The following is an 18,926-nucleotide window of genomic DNA, read 5'->3' on the forward strand; positions in this document are numbered from 1 at the left end:
ATTGCATATACCTAAAGCAACAGTTGTGAAACCTTTGGTCTCATGACTCATTTAAAAATTAAGGATGCCAAAGAGCTTTTGTTTTTGTGGGTCATACTTACAAATATTTACCCTATTAGAAATTAAAATTTTAAAAATATGTATTACTTGATTTTTAAAATAATGATTTTATTCATGTTAACATTTTTACTTGAATTAACAAAATATTTTAGTGAAAAGAGTGGTGGTGTTTTGCAGTTTTGCAAATTTCTTCAATGTTTGCCTTAAAATAGAAGACAATTAGATCTCATATCTGCTTCTGCATACAACCTCTTGTGAACATTGTGTCACGTGACCTCTAGAAAATTCTGTACACTTGTGGGAGATGAGCATGAAAAGGGCAGTTAATGTTAATATCATGACACTAGTTTTGACCTCACAGATGCCCTGAAAGAGTAGATCCCCAGAGCACACTTTAAGAACCTCTGATGAGACCGTTAAAGAGTTTGTACTGTAAAGGCACCCACCACCCACGCCCTCATCTCCACAACCAGCGTCTTGCTTCACCTTTTGTACTAGCGAGACTGGAATAATTCGGGCTGAGTGCGGTACTTGAATAAAGATGGTTCCTCAGTCTTTTAAGTCTTTTTTAGCTTTTAAGTCCTGTAGTCTGGTTATTTACTTAATTCTCTATGATAACAGAACAGTCATTAGAGAATAAAGGAAGGTTCGGCCTTCCTTTCAAACAAGCTGCCGTGAGCTCGGGTGTCAGGACAAAGTTCCAGTGGCTAAGTAACCGCTTGAAGAAATCTGGGTGAAAGCTAGCATTCCAGATCAATGGGAAGAAGGGTTAAGTATCTACATTTCAGTCAAAATCTCAAAACATGAATCCTGAAGCTAAAAATTATTCTGCTCAGACCCAGCTGGCCAACTTTAATCTGAGTGTCCCTCACTGGAACGTACGACTTTTCGTGAGTGTGATTTATTGAATCAGTCTTTCTTGAATGCACCCTGGGAGATGGATTCAGATTATGGATTGAGAAATTTTACTCTGAAAAGTCGCATCTTGACATGTGCCTTTATTAACTATTCATAGAACCTGCTTTCATCCATTTATTCCACAAATATTCCTGGGGTGCCTGCAACCATACGAGGTGCTGGGGATAAAACAGCAACAGAATGACATCCTTTACTCGAGAGAGGATTCCAAGATCCTGAGGGCTGGGGCTGGGGACGGTGATTCCTTTCTTTGGGTGCTCAGAGAAGCTTCTGTGATGAGGTCGGTGACATTTGAGCTGAGGCCCGAAGAAAGGGTAGATAACTGTAGATATTTGGGGGCAGAGCATTCCGGACAGATAGTCAGCAAAGAATGTCAACGTGGCTTGAAGCAGGTGAGGTCACAGAAGTGTGGGGCAGGGGCAGATCATGGAGGGCCTTGCAGGCCATTTTAAAGGCTGTAAGTCCTGAATGAGGTAAGGGGCCATTTGGGGGTTTTGGAGTAGAGGCGAGGCATTATCACACTGGCCTTTACCGAGAACACTGGCTGTTCTTTGTGAACTGGGGAGCAGGAGAAGAGGAGGCAAGGAGGCAGTTGGGAGGTCATGGCAATGGGTTTTGATGGCTTGGACACTTGGCAGTGCAGAGGAAGAGATGTATTCTGGAACAATTTCAGAGGTACAGCCGAGGGGATTTGCTGATGGATTGGATACAGGGTATGAGAGAAAAACTGCAGTTAAGGACTCCAAAGGCTTTCAGAAGCTGGAAGTTGGCCCATGGAGCAGATACGGGAGGAGTTGGGAGTCTGGGTTTGCTCTCACCAAGTGTAAGTTGCTTCTGAGACGCCCTGTGGTGATGTGGTAGACCTTTACTGAAGATCAGTAGGGAGGTTCAGGCTGGAGACAAATACACGAGCCACGAGGATAGGGGTCTTACTTAAAGCTCAGACTGGAGGAGACCACATAGGAAGTGAATGTAGGTAAAGACCCAGACAGAGGACCACGCTCTGGGACATTCCCATGGTAGAGAGGTCAGCGGAATGAAGCGGAACCAGCCAAAGACTAGGTAGGAGCAGCCAGTGAAGTGGGAACAGAATCAAGAGAGCAGTCCCATCGGTCAAGTGAAAAAGCGTTTATAAAGAAGGGACTTGGGGACGCCTGGGTGGCTCAGTTGGTTGAGCGGCTGCCTTCAGCTCGGGTCATGATCCCAGCGTCCTGGGATCGAGTCCCACATCGGGTTCCTTGCTCGGCAGGAGGCCTGCTTCTCGGTCTGCTTCTGCCTGCCTCTCTGTCTGCCTGTGCTCGCTTGCTCTCCTTCTGTCTCTGACAAATAAATGAATAAGATTTAAAGAAGGGACTTGGAAGCTGCCAAATGGTGCAGAGAAGGAAAGGTGAGCACGGGCTGTGAGCAGGCACTGGGCATACAGCGTGAGCCGGAGCGCCAGGCACTTGGTCTGTGTCCTTGCTTTTTTGTGGAATGATGATAATCCTTGCTTCAAACTACTCATAGTTCAGAGAAAGAGCCCACGTGTGCAAAGGCATTTAACCCAGCCAGGAAGCTTCTCTGAGGGAAGGTGGGGCTTCTTCAACTGAGTCTTCGGTGGGTTTCTGTGTGCAGGTCTCTTCTCTCTATTCTGGATTTTTGGGGTCGTCCCCCCACCCCCAGCCCCAGGCTCCCTAAGAAGTGATCCACATCTGAGAAATGAGAAAGAAACAGAGGAAGCAAGTGACTGCTTTCTCTGATCAAAAAGACAGAACCACAGACAAAAGACCTGGCAAAAAGCAAGAATGGGATAGCTCTTCAAAAGTGGTTTAGAATTCATTTCAAGTTTAGTAAATTCCCTTCTGCCCAAGGAACTGGCTTTCCTTAGGAAAAGCTTCTGTAATGCACGGATGGCCTCAAGAGGCCTCCCTTTCCTTGAAATGCTCTGCTTCCGGGCCGCTGGAGGCAAGAGCTGCTCCAAAGCTCAGCCCCGGTTGCCTAAGGCCAGCACCAAATTCGGCAAACAATGTACTAAAACTTTTAAGAAATCAAAGCGCCCCTTTACCGATAACTTAGTTTATCAGCTTAAAAAGTGAAAAACCGTAGGGCAATGCTGAGTAAACAAGTATTATGAAGAGTAGGGAGGACTGTGGTGTCGAGGTATTTAGTATTTAGGGGGTGATCCTGACTTACCTCTTTGGTGACTATCTTATTAAGCATTCCAGTTTGAGGAGCAACGTATCAAGTGAGCATGGTATTAATAATAGCTAATATTTATTAGGTGTTTAGTGTGCTCCAAGCCTTTTTACAGTATTAAGTTACCCAACCATATAAGGAAGATACTGTTACCCTGAATACTAATAATCCTTCGTGGTAGGTACTTACACAGTCAAAGAATTTGTGGGTTAGGGAAATTAACAATTGGTCCAAGGTCACCCCTTGTGAGGGGCAGAACTGGAATATGAACACATACCTACACATTCCACGGCTACCTACCCTGCAGAGCCTATGGTACATGGATTTGTGAAGGTATAAATGTTACTAAGAAATGGTTTCTTAATATGAAAACATACAGTGGTTGGTTTTTTTTTTTTTTTAAGATTTTTATTTATTTATTTGACAGACATCACAAGTAGGCAGAGAGGCAGGCAGAGAGAGAGAGAGGAGGAAGCAAACTCCCCGCTGAGCACAGAGCCCGATGCGGGGCTCTATCCCAGGACCTGGGACCATGACCTGAGTGGAGGGCAGAGGCTTTAACCCACTGAGCCACCCAGGTGCCCCAAAACATACAGTAGTTCTTAACCAGGAATGAATCAGATTCGTCTGAGGGGATTTTAAAGAATACAACTGCCCAAGCCTTTTCTGGGAACAATCTATTCATTGGTTTGGGGTGGTGGGTAGGGGACAGCTCTGGAATCTGTTTATGTTTTTAAGTTCAACACCTGAACTTAAATCTTACGAGTACTCACCCTTGGTAGGGAACCACCATAGGGAGCTGCATGGGTGCACAGTGGCTCAATTTATCAGGCGGAACAGCCCAGGAGGACACAACAGCCTCCCAGCCTTTGAAGAAGATTACGGTGATTTGCCCAGCATTTAACTCCAAAGAGTATTGAACGTGAACAACTCAAACCATCGAACTTCCACGTTGAGATCTTGCTTTCCTCTCCTCTTGAGAGCAGAGCTGGAAAGAAACGTGTGATTCTCCAGAGACCTTGGTGAGAAGTGGCAAAAGCAGAGCGAGGCATTCTTAGAAGTGAATTTATGTAAGCAGTTCAGTCTGTCCGGCTGGCCGGATGGTGAGTTCAAACCTAGAAGACGCAGTGTTTATCCAGAGCTACTTTTCTGCCCATCCACTCGGCGAACAGCCAGCGGTAGTGAGCTCAGAGGCTGTGTGTTTCTGCCTCGGGCTGAAACATGGACCCAGAAGGGGCTCTTTAACAGGGAAGGAACCAGGAGAACTGGGAATCCACTGGGATGAAGGGAGAGAATATTTTCTGTCGATTTCTGAAACGAACAAATCTTCCGTAGTGACTTCAAGGAGCCTGAGTCATGGTGGAATTTGGAGTATGTAAGATTAAGTCTGAAGTCAGATAATAATCCATTAGTCCTCAAGTGCCTTCTGCACTTACTTTTTTAGCAATTTTTATTCCCCCTATATATCTCCATCTCCGCCCCAACCCCCCAAACAGCTTCCTGTTCTTGATGGCTCCTACCTTTCCCAGAATTACTCTATGCTCCTGGGCTCAGCTGGGATTTCCAATCATTAGTCCTGGCCATGGCTTCATGTCACAAAGATTTATTTGTCCCTTTGACTGAATTTTGGTGGGAACCTGAGTGCTGGGAATCCACCCAGGCCCTTCCCTCCTGACCCTGCCCCAAGAGCTTTCTGAGGTCTGGCCTCACAGGCTCTGAGGACCGAAGAGAAAGAAAACTTGGAAAAGGGATTTTTTTTTTTTTTTTAAATCACGGTCCTGGAGTATTGCATAGACGACTTCATTCCAAATAACCAGCGACACTGTGTCTCGGAGACAGAGGAGGACAGGCTCCTCGCCCCTCTGAGGAGAGAACATGGGAGCATTCAGTGCTTTCAACGGGCTCTTTCCTGGGTTTTCCCAAGGCTACGGAGAGGGGTTGGGGGTTGTGCATGAGCGCTGGACTCAGGTTTTCTCTATTTTCCAGACTCTGTTTCCAGAACCTCACTTCTCTTCCTGAGTTCTCTCCTCTGCTTTCAAAAGCATATGGGAAACCAGGTCCGTGCCTTTCTCTTTAGGTCACCGGATTCCTTTATGGGGCTGGCAGCGTGTATAGCCCCAGGTCCTGTTAGGGCATGTGAGTGGTGGTGGTGGGTGAGATTTGCCAACCTCTACACTCTGGGGGATTTTAAGTGTTCCGGGACTGGCTGTTCCCCTAGTCCTCCTTTCCCTTCCCTCCCTTCCCTGACCCCTCTGCTGCTTCCCTGCCTGCAGACTCAGGGGACCCCAAAGGTGGAAGGGAGCTCCTACCCAGGCGGAAGAAGAGCCACCCAATTGCCCCAGCTGCCCACACTTAGTTCTCCGCTGTCCATCCTCACCTCTCCAGCGACTCCCTGGATCTGAAGCACCAGCCCAATTTGAAACACCCCTCCCGCTTTGAAGGAGGCTGGGCTGGCCAGGGGGTTATTTTGGGAGCAGCTTCTGAGATCCAATGGCCTTGTTAGGGCAACACTGACCTTTCCGTCCCAGGAGGAGGGCAGGATCCAGAGAGGGGCGGGGCAGCGGCTGGGAGATCGACAGCCCCGCACACCCACTGGGTGGAGAAGGGGGCCTGCCCGGCTGCAGGAATTCAGCCTCAGGCTGGGGGCTGTCACCAAGGAGGAATTTCCCCTTTTCAAAACGGACTGGGGACCCCTCCACCCCACCCCTTTCACTGTGCTTCTTAAAGGGATCACACCGTTTTTCTTCTGACTCCAGGGAAGCCAGACTTGGGACGCTCTTTGGAGACTTTGAATCTTTCCCTCCTGCTTCCTTCCCAACTGGCAGCCTTCCTGTGGCTGGTTGAGTCGGGACCTCCCAGACATGGCACTGACCAGCCGACCCAGTGCTGACTTGGTGGCAGGGCTCATTCAGCCTCTGGTGGCATCTTGCTTTCTCCCTCCTGGGGCGCAGTGGTGAGTTAGGGGCACCCAGCCCTGAGTGTGCTTGGAGCCTGTAGTTGGCATCCCCCATCACCCTCTCTCCCCCAAGCTGGAGGACGGTGAGGCTGTCAGGGACTATGATGAGATGAGTGGGGGCCGCTTTGACTTTGATGATGGCGGGGCATACTGCGGGGGCTGGGAGGGGGGAAAGGCCCACGGACATGGACTGTGCACAGGCCCCAAGGGCCAGGGCGAATACTCGGGCTCCTGGAACTTTGGCTTCGAAGTGGCGGGCGTCTACACCTGGCCCAGTGGGAACACCTTCGAGGGATACTGGAGCCAGGGCAAACGGCATGGGCTGGGCATAGAGACCAAGGGGCGCTGGCTTTACAAGGGCGAGTGGACACACGGCTTCAAGGGACGCTACGGAACTCGGCAGAGCAGCAGCAGTGGTGCCAAGTACGAAGGCACTTGGAACAACGGCCTGCAGGACGGCTATGGCACCGAGACCTATGCCGACGGAGGTGAGCCCGGCCTGGGGCCAGCAGAGCTAGTAGGATCCAGACCCGTGAGGAAGACTGGTGGAGGGTGGGAAGAGGGAGGGGCAATGTGACACAGAATCAGAAGAGCCAGGATGCTCTTGCTGTGTGACGTTGGGCAAGCTCTCTCAGCACTCATGTCCTCATTAGTGAAGGTTGGGCCAGTAACAGGGCCATTGGGTAGTGTTGGACGAGACCTGCTGTTTAACTACACAGCACACATTCAGTAAAACCTAACTACTACCGTTGGCATGGCAGGTTTGCAATCAGCCATGGACTATACTCCGGCTTGTGCTCCAGAAGCATTTGGACCTAATCTCAACTTTGCCATGAAAATTATTTTCAAGCCGTAGATTATGAAGTATTCATTCATTCACCCCCCCACCTACCCCACCCCCCCACCCACCCCATCCACCCATCCATCCACTCAGCCATCCACTGTTTTGTGTACAGCCTATTTCTGTTGTACCTCCTATTTGCCAGGTATTATAAAAAGAGTTAGATATGAAGAGGAATAAGGCTTCAAACACTGGCTTGTAGATAAACAATTATATACAAGTAGGTAGAGTGCTGTGGCAAAGAAGTTAGATTTGAGGAGGTCAGAGACTGCTTTAGAACGGGTGACATCTGAGCTGGATCTTGTTGGGAAAACTGCTTTAGAGAGCATGTGAGTGGGGAGAGCAATGAGTTAGAAGCTCAAAAGCATGAGCGTGCCCAGTGGGTTAAGGAGATGAAGAGGAATTTTCCGTGGCCAAACAGCGGTGGGAAGTGGTAGAGAAGATATCATCACCTCATCCCCTGGCTGTGACCTTGCATTTATCACTTAGTTGGGCCTCAGTTTCCTGATCCACAAAACGGGCTTTAGAATGTCAGGTGCTGCTCAAAATATGGTCATTAGAGAGGCTGTATCAACATCATCTGTCCACCAGTTAAAATGCAAACTCAGGGGCCCCATCTAGACTTGAATCTGAATCGGAATCTCCAAGGGTAGGCCCAGGCATTTGTTTTAACGAGTCCCCCTTGGAATTTTTATGTACGTTAAAGGTTAAGAAGCATTGCTTTACATCAGGCACTTTCCAACTATAGAGAGCCGGCCCAACGGACCTGCTGCCCGTTTTTGTACAGCTTATGAGCTGAAAGTGGTTTTACATTTTGAAATATTTGAAAAAAATCAAAAGTTGAACTCTACTTGTAGAGTGTAGACATGTAGAAATTACATGAAAGTCCCTACATCATCTCCTTTTGGTCCACCGAGACTGTAACATTTACTTTTCAGCTATTTACAGGAAAGTTGGTTGGCTCCGCTATAAATGGTCCTTCGGTTTCCTTCCGGCTCAGGATACTTCTGTGAGGTCTCCTTCACATGCCCCATTGGAAAGAGTTGCTGACACCGATGACTCAAACCTATAGCTACTTCAACAAAAATAGGTTGGCGTCTGTCAGAAGGCATTCACAGTGTATTAGATGTGTCACTAGTCTCCCCTCTTTATGACAGAGGGCAGGAAGTGGGCAGTCTGGGAGTGGGTTTGGGGTGGAGCAGGAAGGCACGTGAGCCAGCCCACGGTGGAAGTTATGCTCAAGTCGAGGCCTGTACAAAGGGGCGTCAGGTCCAGGATGCTTCCGACTGGGCTGTCTGCTGGTGGGTGTCTGGTGGGGGCCCACCCTCCAGGGTGGCTGGGTGTTAAGAGGTTGCGTCCCCAGAGTTTCTGTGGGTACAGTGGTAGCGACACAACACTGGCTGGACAGTGCTGAGACAAATTCTGGCTCCACGCTTCCTAATTTGGTGACCTTCAGCCATTTGCCAAACCTCTACAGTTCAGGGCAACTCAATTCCCTGGATGTTTATGCTGGCCACTGCGCTGAGCAGTGGGGACGAGTAGGGAACGGGCCCCAGTTTCTCTGGCTCTAACGTGGAGAGGATCCTCGAGGGCTGGTTGGGTGTCGGTTATCTATGCAATGTGGTACACAGGATGCCAGATGTCCCTTCCCTCTTCCCTCTCCCCAGACCAAGGTGTGTGTGTTGAAGGCTTGGGTGTGAGTCGTAGAGACACACATTTCTGGGAAACTATGCACTGATTTCCCAATATGTCTTAAAGCGGGGGGGGGGGTACCTATTCATTCACTCATTCGTTCATGCAATCAATATTACAGAGCACCAGCTACGTGTCGGGCACCATCCCACAGCAAATTCCAGGAGCCAGGGCAGGGAGCAAGGAAAATAGAGAAGGAAGAGGACGACTTTTTGGATAGCGTGTTCTGGGAAGCAGGATGGGAGGACTCGGGAGAGCGTAATGCCTCCCAAGGGAATGGCAGTCACAAAGGCCCTGAGGACTTGGCATGTTTGAGGAACAGCAGGAGCACCAGGGTGGCAGGAATAGAGTGGATGAAGGGAACAGCAGGCAGGGCTGACGTTGGAGCTGTGGGTGTGCGCCAGATCACGTAGGCTTTGCAGAGCCCTGGGTTTGATTCTGGGTGTGTGCAGGAGCTCTCCAGGCCCACTTAACTGCAAGATGTGCTCTTGGGCCGGGTTAACTGAAGACCTGCTCCTCTGGTGTGTCAGAGGCCCAGACATTTCTTCCGAATGACACAGTCCCACATCCGGGGCCCTGGAAACCTCACGGATCTCTCAAGCCACACACGAGGTGCAGCTCTCCAAAATTAGACGTGGCCACTGCTTTGGAAAATCTCTTTAATCAACCTGTCATCGGATCCCTGAGGGTTTGTTAAGGACCTGCCCTTTGCCCCAGCGGGAGCAGAGCTGAAGAGAATGCAGACAATTACGATCCGGGATTAGAAGCAGCTGGGAGTCAGGGAGCTCTGCGTCATTACCTTGGCCTATCCCAAGATTTCATACCATGGAGCCTTAGTTTCATCACCAATGAAATGGGCTAATGCTAATCCCTCCTAAGATTTCTTGTGGGGAAAATGGGTACTCGATAAATTGTAGTTGCTATAATTACTATTAACTCTCATTAATTTGCTCCACTAATATGTACTGAGTGATTATCATGAAGCTGGCGGTATCGTGTTGGGAGGGAGGAGTGTAGAAGTGAACAGAATGGAAATGGTCCCTATCTTCCATAGAATCTACAAGAAATCAAGCTATAGGGTGTCTGGTGCTAGGCAGGAGAGTACTGGGGACTAAGGGAGGAAGAGGCAGGCAACTAACCAGACTGAGGCATTCAGGGAGGCTTCCTGGAGTAAGTGGCAAGCCAGACTCTGAAGTATGGAGGGAGACAGGCGGTAAGGGTCAAGGATGAGTGCTCCAGGTTGAGGGAACAGAGTACACGAAAGCCAGGAGGTCTAGAACTTGCTGCCAGCCAGGAGATAAAGCTGAAGCTTGCATCTTATCCCTAGTGTTAGGAGGTACTGATCAGAGGGACCAAATGTCCCATTTCCTGCAGTCCCCACCTTACCTTGCAGTCACAGGAAACAGCAGTGTTCCAAACTGGAAGCACTAATAGGAGGTAACTCCAGTTCAGGGCGTCATGAGCGGCATTTTTTAAAATGAAGGAACAGAACAGAAAAAGCAGAGCATTTCACAGCGCATGAGAAAGTATTGTTTCCTGAAACGTCTGTTCAGCTGAAGATACACGTACACATATAATGTGTGTAGAAAGGCTTCTGTGTTTACACGCAGCATGTATTTCTTACCTGATGTCTGCATACATGTATTTCTTACTGCAGGTCATGGTAAAAAAAATTTGAAAATCACGGCTCTAAAGTGACTTGCTGTGCAGCTTCATCGAAGCCGCTGCCCCTCCCCCCTCCACAGCCTCTCCCTGTCCTCCACGCCTGTCGCCTGTCATGTCAGCTGGAGGTTGAGGAAGTTGTCCAGCTCTCCCCTGGGGAGGGGAAGGTGGCAAGGCAGCGAGCTCCTGCTCCCAAACCCTGCTCTAAGCCTCCTGGCACCCCTCCCCCGCCTATAAGCCCTCTTCCTGCCCTGGCCATATATAGCAAAACCAAAAATAGCTGCTGGCTTAAAGCCCCAAAGCAAGCATTCACCCAGGCCTTAAGTAGTAATGCTCCTTTGGCAGCCTAGCTGTTCCCACCCCAGAGACCCACAGACTCCAGGACTAGAAGGGCCACTGGTAATCTTTGCTTTCCGAGGTCCTTGACCTGGAGCCCAGGCCTTGGCCTCAGAGGCCCATCAGTGTGCAGGCAATATGGGGGCCTATGGGCAGGGATTGCCTGTGTTTTTCCTCAGATCGCCTTCAGATTCTCGAAGTAATCTGCTAAACTCCAGAAGCACTCAGCTAGTTGGCAGTCCTTTCCCCCAAATGTGCAGTGGAAAAACCAGGCCCAGGGGTGCCCAGGTGGCTCAGTCGGTTAAGCGTCTGACTCTGGATTTCTGCTCAGGTCATAATCTCAGGGCGGTGGGAGGGGGGATGTGGTCCTGAGATCAAGCCCAGTGTGAGGTTTCATGCTGGGCACGGAGCCTGCTTAAGGTTCTCTCTCTCCCTCTCCCTGTGCCCACCCTCTGCTCTCTCACTTGCTCTCAAAAACAAAACAGAACAAGTGCAAGGTTGACTTTGTTTGTAAAGCCAGTAATAATACTAGTTAATTTTTGGTGTGCTCACTATGTGCAGGTGCTGCTCTTGGCGTGGAACATGTGTTACTTAAACCTTCACAGCAACCTTATGGGGAAGTTCTGTTATTACCCCCATCTTACAGAAAAGGCAAAGGAGACGAAGGGTTTATGTACTGTGTTCTCTCTCACAGTCCTCTAACTAGTAAGAAGCAGTGATAGAATTTGATGGTAATAAGGGATAATTAAATAGTTCATAGTACACGGGGCGCCTGGGTGGCTGGTTAAGCTTGGACTCTTGGTTTCAGCTCAGGCCATGATCTCATGATTGTGGCTTCCAGCTCTGCGTTGGGCTCTGTGCTCAGTACAAAGTCTGCGTTAAATTCCCTCTCCCTTATCGTCTCATTCACTCTGTCCCTCTTTCTCAAATAAATATATAAAAATCTTTTTTTTTAAAGATTTTATTTATTTATTTGACAGAGAGAGATCACAAGTAGGCAGAGAGGCAGGCAGAGACAGAGACAGGAGGAAGCAGGCTCCCTGCTGAGCAGAGAGCCCAATGCAGGGCTCGATCCCAGGACGCTGGAATCACGCTGGAATCACGACCCGAGCCGAAAACAGAGGCTTTAACCCACTGAGCCACCCAGGCGCCCCTATTCAGGTTTCTTAATAACTCTCTTTGACTACTCTTAGTGGTGTTCCAATCTTTGCAACCCAAACGCCAAGACTGGAATCAGGTACTTCACAGTACCTCACAGTACTTCACAGTGAATCAGGTACTTCACATCGTAATTCTGTACATACATACGCAAAAATGCAAAACTGAAATAAATCATCACAAAATAATATTTCCCTTCCTCTATGCAATCCTTGCTATTTTTTTTCTTTTATCCTATCTTGTTGAGAAAATTAAATGATGCCCTGATAGAGTAAAGCACTTAGAGCTTGACGTGTGCTTAGTGCTTTTATTAATATGACACACGGAAAAGATGATATTTTTGTGTTTAACTATGACAATTGGGTCAAAAAACCCAAGCTTCTGCTCTCTGGATCCAATTTTCTTTCTCTTGCCCAAAGCTGATGACGTAAGCTCATTTTAACCCAACTGACAGCGAACATGGTAGCAAAACGAATTTGCTGGGACAAGGACATGAGCAATACCTAGTGTCACATTATCTGGGCCTGGGGGATGTGTTCCTTGAAGCAACTTCATTCATTCATCCATCCATTCACTCATTCACTCATCCATTCACTCATTCACTCATTCATTCTCCAAAGGAATATCTTTTCTGTTGATCTGTTTGTCTGCCTTTATGCCAATATCACACTACCTTTCTTATCACAGCTTTATAGTAAATTTTAAAATCAGAGTAAATCCTCCAACTTGGCTTTTCTTGTTTAAGACTGGGTTCTTCTACATCATTTCCATAAACATTACAAAATCAGCTTACTGATTTCTACTAAAAAGTCCAATGGGAATTTGATTAATAATTCATTAGACCTGGGGCGCCTGGGAGGCTCAGTGGGTTCAAGCCACTGCCTTCAGGTCAGGTCGCGATCCCAGGGTCTTGGGATCGAGTCCTGCATTGGTCTCTCTGCTCAGCAGGGAGCCTGCTTCCCTTCCTCTCTCTCTCTGCCTGCCTCTCTGCCTACTTGTGATCTCTCTCTCTGTGTCAAATAAATAAATAAAATCTTTGAAAAAAAATAATTCATTAGACCCATTTATCAATTTGCAGAGATCAGACAACTTAATGGCAATGAGCCTTCCAATTCATGGACATGGTATAGATCCCTATTTACTTAGGTCTTTAATTTCACTTAGCAATCCTTTGGAGTTTTCGGTGTTTTGCACATTTTTTTTTTTTTTGGTTGGTGGTGAATAAAATTCACAAGTTTTAAAAATGATATTGTAAATGGGATTTTTAAATTTCATTTTTCCAATTATTCAGTGCTGGGTTATAAAAACGCAATTATTTTTATACGTTGACTTTGAATCCTTTTACACTGCCAAATTAATTGCTTAGGTTTAGTGGGATTTTTTTGTTCTTCTTTGGACTTAAAAGGAACACCTTTTCATTTAAAATTTCTTGATTGCTATTAAAAATCAAGTGTGGCAGTCCTGATAGTCAGATAGGAGTGAAAGCGGCATGTGGTACTTGGCACTCACGGCTTACAGTAGCCACATCCGGGTTCCAATTCCAGATGTGCCACTTCTTAATTCTATGAATGTGGGCACACACGTAACCTCTCTGAGCTCCTGTTTCATTTTTTCCATTAGAGATGTCAAAATCTCCAAAATATGGTTGAAACAATGAAATGAGATAATACATAAAAAGCACTTAGCATAGTGCCTGGCACCTAGAAAGTCCTGAAACTATTTTCCTTTCTGCATTTACTTCACAGTCTAGAGCGTGAACTAATTCAGGAGGGCCTGAACCATAGCTGTTTTGGGGAGACTGTTTAAGCACAGAAACTAGCTTTTGACTTTGGAGCAATTAACAAGCTAAGACTTTGATTCGATTCGTTCTGCCTTGAGTCCTGCCAGTGTAGATGGAACTCATGCCGGGCACAATTCCATTTCGAATGTAGAATCAGCATAATTTAACCTCATCTTGAAAATCTCATGTCCCAGTTCACAGCCAGGGAGCCACTGTGACAGCTGGCTGAGTTGCTGTCCTGGCAGCTTCTTGGCTTTCTCCGGGACCCCCGGGGAGGAGAGTGGACCCTCCGCAAGACAGGGAAGTGGACACAATTAGTCTTTCTTCTCTGCAGACTTGCCTTCTGTGCTGCATGGGTCCAACTGGCCGAATCTCTGCACACACATTCCTGTCCAAGGCCAGGCCCTTGGGATTCATCAAGTTCACTTGTTTCCAGACTGCTAATTCTGTGTCCCCAGCAGCTGTTCCCTGGACCAGCCCTTGCTGCCACACCCTTGTGAGGAATGTTGAGGGCCTTTTCTGAGGGCCCTGATTGAGGCTGGGGTGCAGTCTGAGCAGGACAGAGTTGTTTCCTGCCATAGACCCGAGGGCTGTCCTTGTCCCCTCCTATGCCTTCTAAAGTCAGAGCCCCAGAGTAGGTGGAGAGTTAGGTCTGGTCACAGGTAAAGCATCCAGGACCTTTACTCATTGCTCTAAAACAGAGTTGGTTGACTCTGCCAGACCACCTGGCAAAATCCACAGAATGATCCAGGGACTGTGGGAACTCCAGAACCCACTTCCCTCCAGGCAAGTAGAGAGCATCCTGTGCCTAGAGGTATGCAAGCATATGCTGCCAACTGTCATATGGACTGTGTGGCGTCGGGGACACACACTGAGGTCTGAGAGCTGCGCACAGCCTGCAAGAAATGGCTCCATTGGGCATGCACAATGGTTTTATCACTTTTATCTTTTTAAGATTCATTCATTTATTTTAGAGAGAGTGAGTGAGCATGAGCATGGGGGAGGGGCTGAGGGAGAGCGAGAGACAGAACCCTCATGCAGATTCCCTGCTGAGCATGCAGCCTGACAAGGGGCTCAATCCCAGGACCCTGAAATCATGACCTGAGCCCAAGTCAAGAGTCAGACACTCAGCTGACTGAGCCACCCAGGCGTCCCTGTGACTTTTATTTTTAATTAAATTTGACTCCTTTATGGATATCATCTTCACAAACTGATCAACTTCCACATCGCTGATGACAGGACAGCCTTACAATACAGGCCCTTGATGGGACGCAGGGAGAAGGGCACAGCCCCACCATACTCTATCCCAGCTGGGAAGGCGTGGGCAGCGGGCGGTGTATGCAGAGTCTCGCGGGCCATTGTCAGACTCTGGCTTTTCCTCTGAGAAGAATAAGGCCTATGAAAGTGACATGATCTAATGGATAAAGAAGATGTGGTATATATATATATACACACACACATACACACACACAACGGAATACTATGCAGCCATCAAAAGAAATGAAACCTTGCCATTTGCGACGGTGTGGATGGAACTAGAAGGTATTATGCTGAGCGAAATAAGTCAACTGAAGAAAGACAACTATCATATGATCTCCCTGATATGAGGAAGTGGAGATGCACCGTGGGAGGTTTGGGGGGCTGGAAAAGAATAAATGAAACACAATGGGATCAGGAGGAAGAAAAGCCATAAGAGACTCTTAATCTCACGAAACAAACTCAGTGTTGCCGGGGGGAGGGGGGAGTGGGGAGAGGGGGGTGAGGTTATGGACATTGGGGAAGGTATGGGCTATGATGAGTGCTGTGAAGTGTGTAAACCTGGTGATTCACAGACCTGTACCCCTGGAGCTAATAATACATTATATGTTAACAAAAAAAAAAAAAGTGACATGATCGGACCTTGTTTAAAGGGATTCCCTTGGCTACTGTGTTGAGAGACTGTTTGGGGGAGAGTTGGTGGTGCAGAAAGGGGAGGAGCAGAGAAATGAATTAGTGAGTTTATTGCAACATTATGGGTGAGCATACAAGTCTGGAGTGCCACCCTGCAGCAGTGGCAGTGGAGAGAAGGCGGTAAATCCCAGGTCTGTTTTGAAGGTAGAGTTGTTAGATTTGCTGATAGACCAGACAGGGGGAGTGAAAGAAAGAGGAGTCAAGGCTTTGGCCTAAGCCATGGAAGGATAGCACTGCCCTGACCTGAGATGGGCCAAGGGTTCGAAGAGAGAAGGTCAGGAGCTCGGTGTTCGACATTATGGGTGAGAGAACGCCTGTTGCACATGCCGTGTGGGCATGAGGGCTGCGGGTAGGCCTGAGCATGGAAGGGGGGCCTACATGACCAGTGTAGGGTCCTTTTTACCTAGAGTCTCCTCGATTCCTTTTGCCTCCTCTACACCCAGTTATTTCTGGTTTCCAAGGCCCTCAGGATTATCGAGCTGACTCAGAGTCTGGCAAAGGGACTTCCACCCAGGCTACAGGTCCCCAGGGCTGGCGGCACCAAGGTGATTTGCTTGATGAATCCCCTGCTTATCATGTGAGCTGTGGGGTGTCATCTGAGGTGACAGCCTCTGGATGTGGGGGTGGTGGAGCCCTGCAGGCTACGGGGACTTGTCCTATACCCGCTGTAACCTGACCCTGCTCCCAGGGTCAGGTTAAGCACTGCTAGCTCCTCGGCTCTGGATTACCTCTCAGCAATCCTGGGAAATCAAGGACAGTGGAGCTTTGATAGGTGGCCACATTTGGGAGCCCTGGGAAGAGACTTTGGTGTCACCTCACAGGCAAGCCAGAGAGCAAGGCATTGGGATTCAGTATCATGATTGATTAGCAATGTCTGTTGTGGTCACAGTGTGGGTAAGAGATGGCCCATATGACAGTTTACTTGCTGCCTTGAACTAGATGGTCTTGGAGGGCCAATCCATGTGTGACCTTCTTGGGATTGAAATGGTCTCCCTTACCCACCAAGTTGCGGTTGCCTATGAACGTGTTACACATTTGCAGGTATCAGGAGGGAACATGACAGTGTGTATTACACATGTGGTGCTGGTACCAGCTGCTACCAGCTCATAAGAGCCCATCCCTAAAATTTGCAGAAGTGTTGCAACCTGGCTGTTCAACTGTGGCCTGACTAGCCACTGTGGGTATATTTACATGATGGAACTTGGCTAGCACTACAAATTAGGGTTGGTTGTTTATTTCTCCAAAGGGCTTTTCTACTAGCATAACACTGAACATTGTGCTAATGTAAAATGCCCATTTTTTTCCTTGTCCAGATTGAGGGTAACCAACCATCCTGCTTTGCCTGGGAACTGTCCTGGTTTTAGTACTGAAAGTCCTATGTCTTGGGAAATCTTTCGGTCTAAGGCAAACTGGGATGACAGGTCACCCTGCAGTTCTTTCCCATGAAGCGAAGGGAGCCAGCATTTGTTGGGAATCTGAGATCTCTGCTAGAGAACCCATGTAAACCCTCTAGCAACCCTGCGAAGTAAACTTGCTATGCTTACTTTACTGACTAGAGATAGACTCAAAGAGAATGTGCCCAAGGCCATGAACTTGTACACTCAGCTGACAGTATCTGCTGAATGCCTTCTATGTGTCAGTCATTGCATTGAGCGCTGGCAATGCTATGGTGAGTATGGCAGCCTTGGCCCCTGCCCTTAGAAGCTTGTGCTCTAACAACAGAAACCAGCCTTGGACAGCTAGTTAATTACAAGTGGGATAAGCAATTTGAAGGGAAAGTAGAAGAGTGTATGGGGGTAACAGGAACTTGATCTGGTCTAGTAATCACAGAAGGTTTCCTTGAGGAAGTGGTGTTGAGGCTAAGATCTGAAGGATGGACAGGGCATAGCTAGGTAACAGGAACCACACTGTGCCTGGCAAAAGGAACTAGTACAAAGGCTCAGAGGTGGGCACAACAAAAGGCTGTTGGGTTCAAGAAAAGGCAGGAGCACAGAGACTGAGAAAGAGTGTAGTCAGTGAGGCTGGAAGGTTGGCAGGGCCTGGATCTTGAGGGCTTTGTGGGCCATGGTGCAGAGTTTGACTTCATCCTTATGGTAGGTACTGCTGGACACCTCAGATACCACTCCAGAGCAGTGTCCTCCTTCTCCCCACCTGCTGCCAGGAGTGCTGGTTGCTGATGGCTCGTAGTGGGGGCACTGTCATCTGTCAAAAAGAGTTGCCCACCTCTGTCGGCAATGCATAGCTAATGAGTGCTTCATACAGGAGTTCAAAGACCCAGCCTCCTTGCACAACCCTGAAGGACCATAGCAGCTCCAGAGCTCCCCAACGGGATCAGCAGAAGCCTTGGTTCCAAAAGTTCAACTTCTGCTCTGGAATCCTGCTTCCTGATAGTTCATTCCAAGAGCATTCCCCCCAAATCATTCACATACAATCTTCACTTGAGGACCCAAGACAATCTTCGAGGCACTCAGAAGCCACTGCAGGGTTTTAGATGGTGTCACCTGGTCAGATCTATATCTTATTAAGGAGATGACTCTGCCAGCGGCAAAGGGTAGACTGAAGCATCAGGGGAGGTGAGAGACCAGGGTAGATGCAGCTGTGGTAAATCAGAGAGAACTGGTACAGCCTGGACCAGATGGATGAGGAGGAGATAAAGAGAAGCAGGGGAAATGAAAGCAAAATTCAGAGTTGGGTCCGTGTGTTTCCAAAGCTCAAACCATTTCCATTATTTTGTTGCCCACAAAGACATGTCAGGCCTGACTTGCTTTCTCAGCGACCCTGGGTCCATGGTCTTTATCAAAGTGGGGTAGAGCCAAGCTGGGGTGGGTGCCCTATTCTCAGGAGCATCTCCATAGTTATCTGTGACGTATGGGCCTGGCGTTCACCACCATGTACATTGGTTTACCTGGTCCAATTCTGGTGAGCCCGGACAAGAGCCACTGACCCCTGGACTCTCTGGTGCTCAATCCCCTACCTGCCATTCTCCATCAAACCCTGTCTGAAATCTGCTGATGACACTTCCATGGTCCTGTCCCAAGATCTTGTCCTAACATCTGACCCTGCATGAGAGAACTTAGAAAAGGGCTGGATATGACTACTAGCAAGAAAAGATGAGATAGAGATAAGATAGCTATCATAGGAGGTAAGAAGTGACAAATGTCTCAAGCAATGAGAGTATGGAGGAAGGAACATAGCCCAGGAGGGTTTCCTAAAGGAGGTGGCTTTGAAGCTGTGCTTTGGTGGATTTGGGAAGATAAGACTGGGAGGGTGAATTGGGACTAAGTCATGGAGACACTGGGCTGTCAGGTCAGGACGTCCATATGCAGCAGGGACCTCCTGGAGAGGAGCTAGTCATGATTCTGCTCTCTTCATCTCTGTCCAGTCCTCCAGTGACACTG

At 48.2% G+C, this 18,926-nt stretch overlaps 1 protein-coding gene across 2 annotated transcripts in view; it reads left to right on the forward strand.

The window, feature by feature from the left end:
* Nucleotides 1-5,761: 5,761 nt before the first annotated feature.
* JPH2 (junctophilin 2) overlaps nucleotides 5,762-18,926 on the forward strand; it is a 63,857-nt gene continuing 50,692 nt past the window's right edge. For both annotated transcript variants that reach the window (XM_044263003.1, XM_044263004.1), the window contains exon 1: nucleotides 5,762-6,597. In XM_044263003.1, the coding sequence (XP_044118938.1) occupies nucleotides 6,219-6,597 (379 nt within the window). In that variant the 5' untranslated portion in view covers nucleotides 5,762-6,218. The remainder of the gene's footprint in view (nucleotides 6,598-18,926) is intronic.

This window comes from Neovison vison, chromosome 8 (genome assembly GCF_020171115.1).
Source record: "Neovison vison isolate M4711 chromosome 8, ASM_NN_V1, whole genome shotgun sequence".
Taxonomy (NCBI): domain Eukaryota; kingdom Metazoa; phylum Chordata; class Mammalia; order Carnivora; family Mustelidae; genus Neogale; species Neogale vison.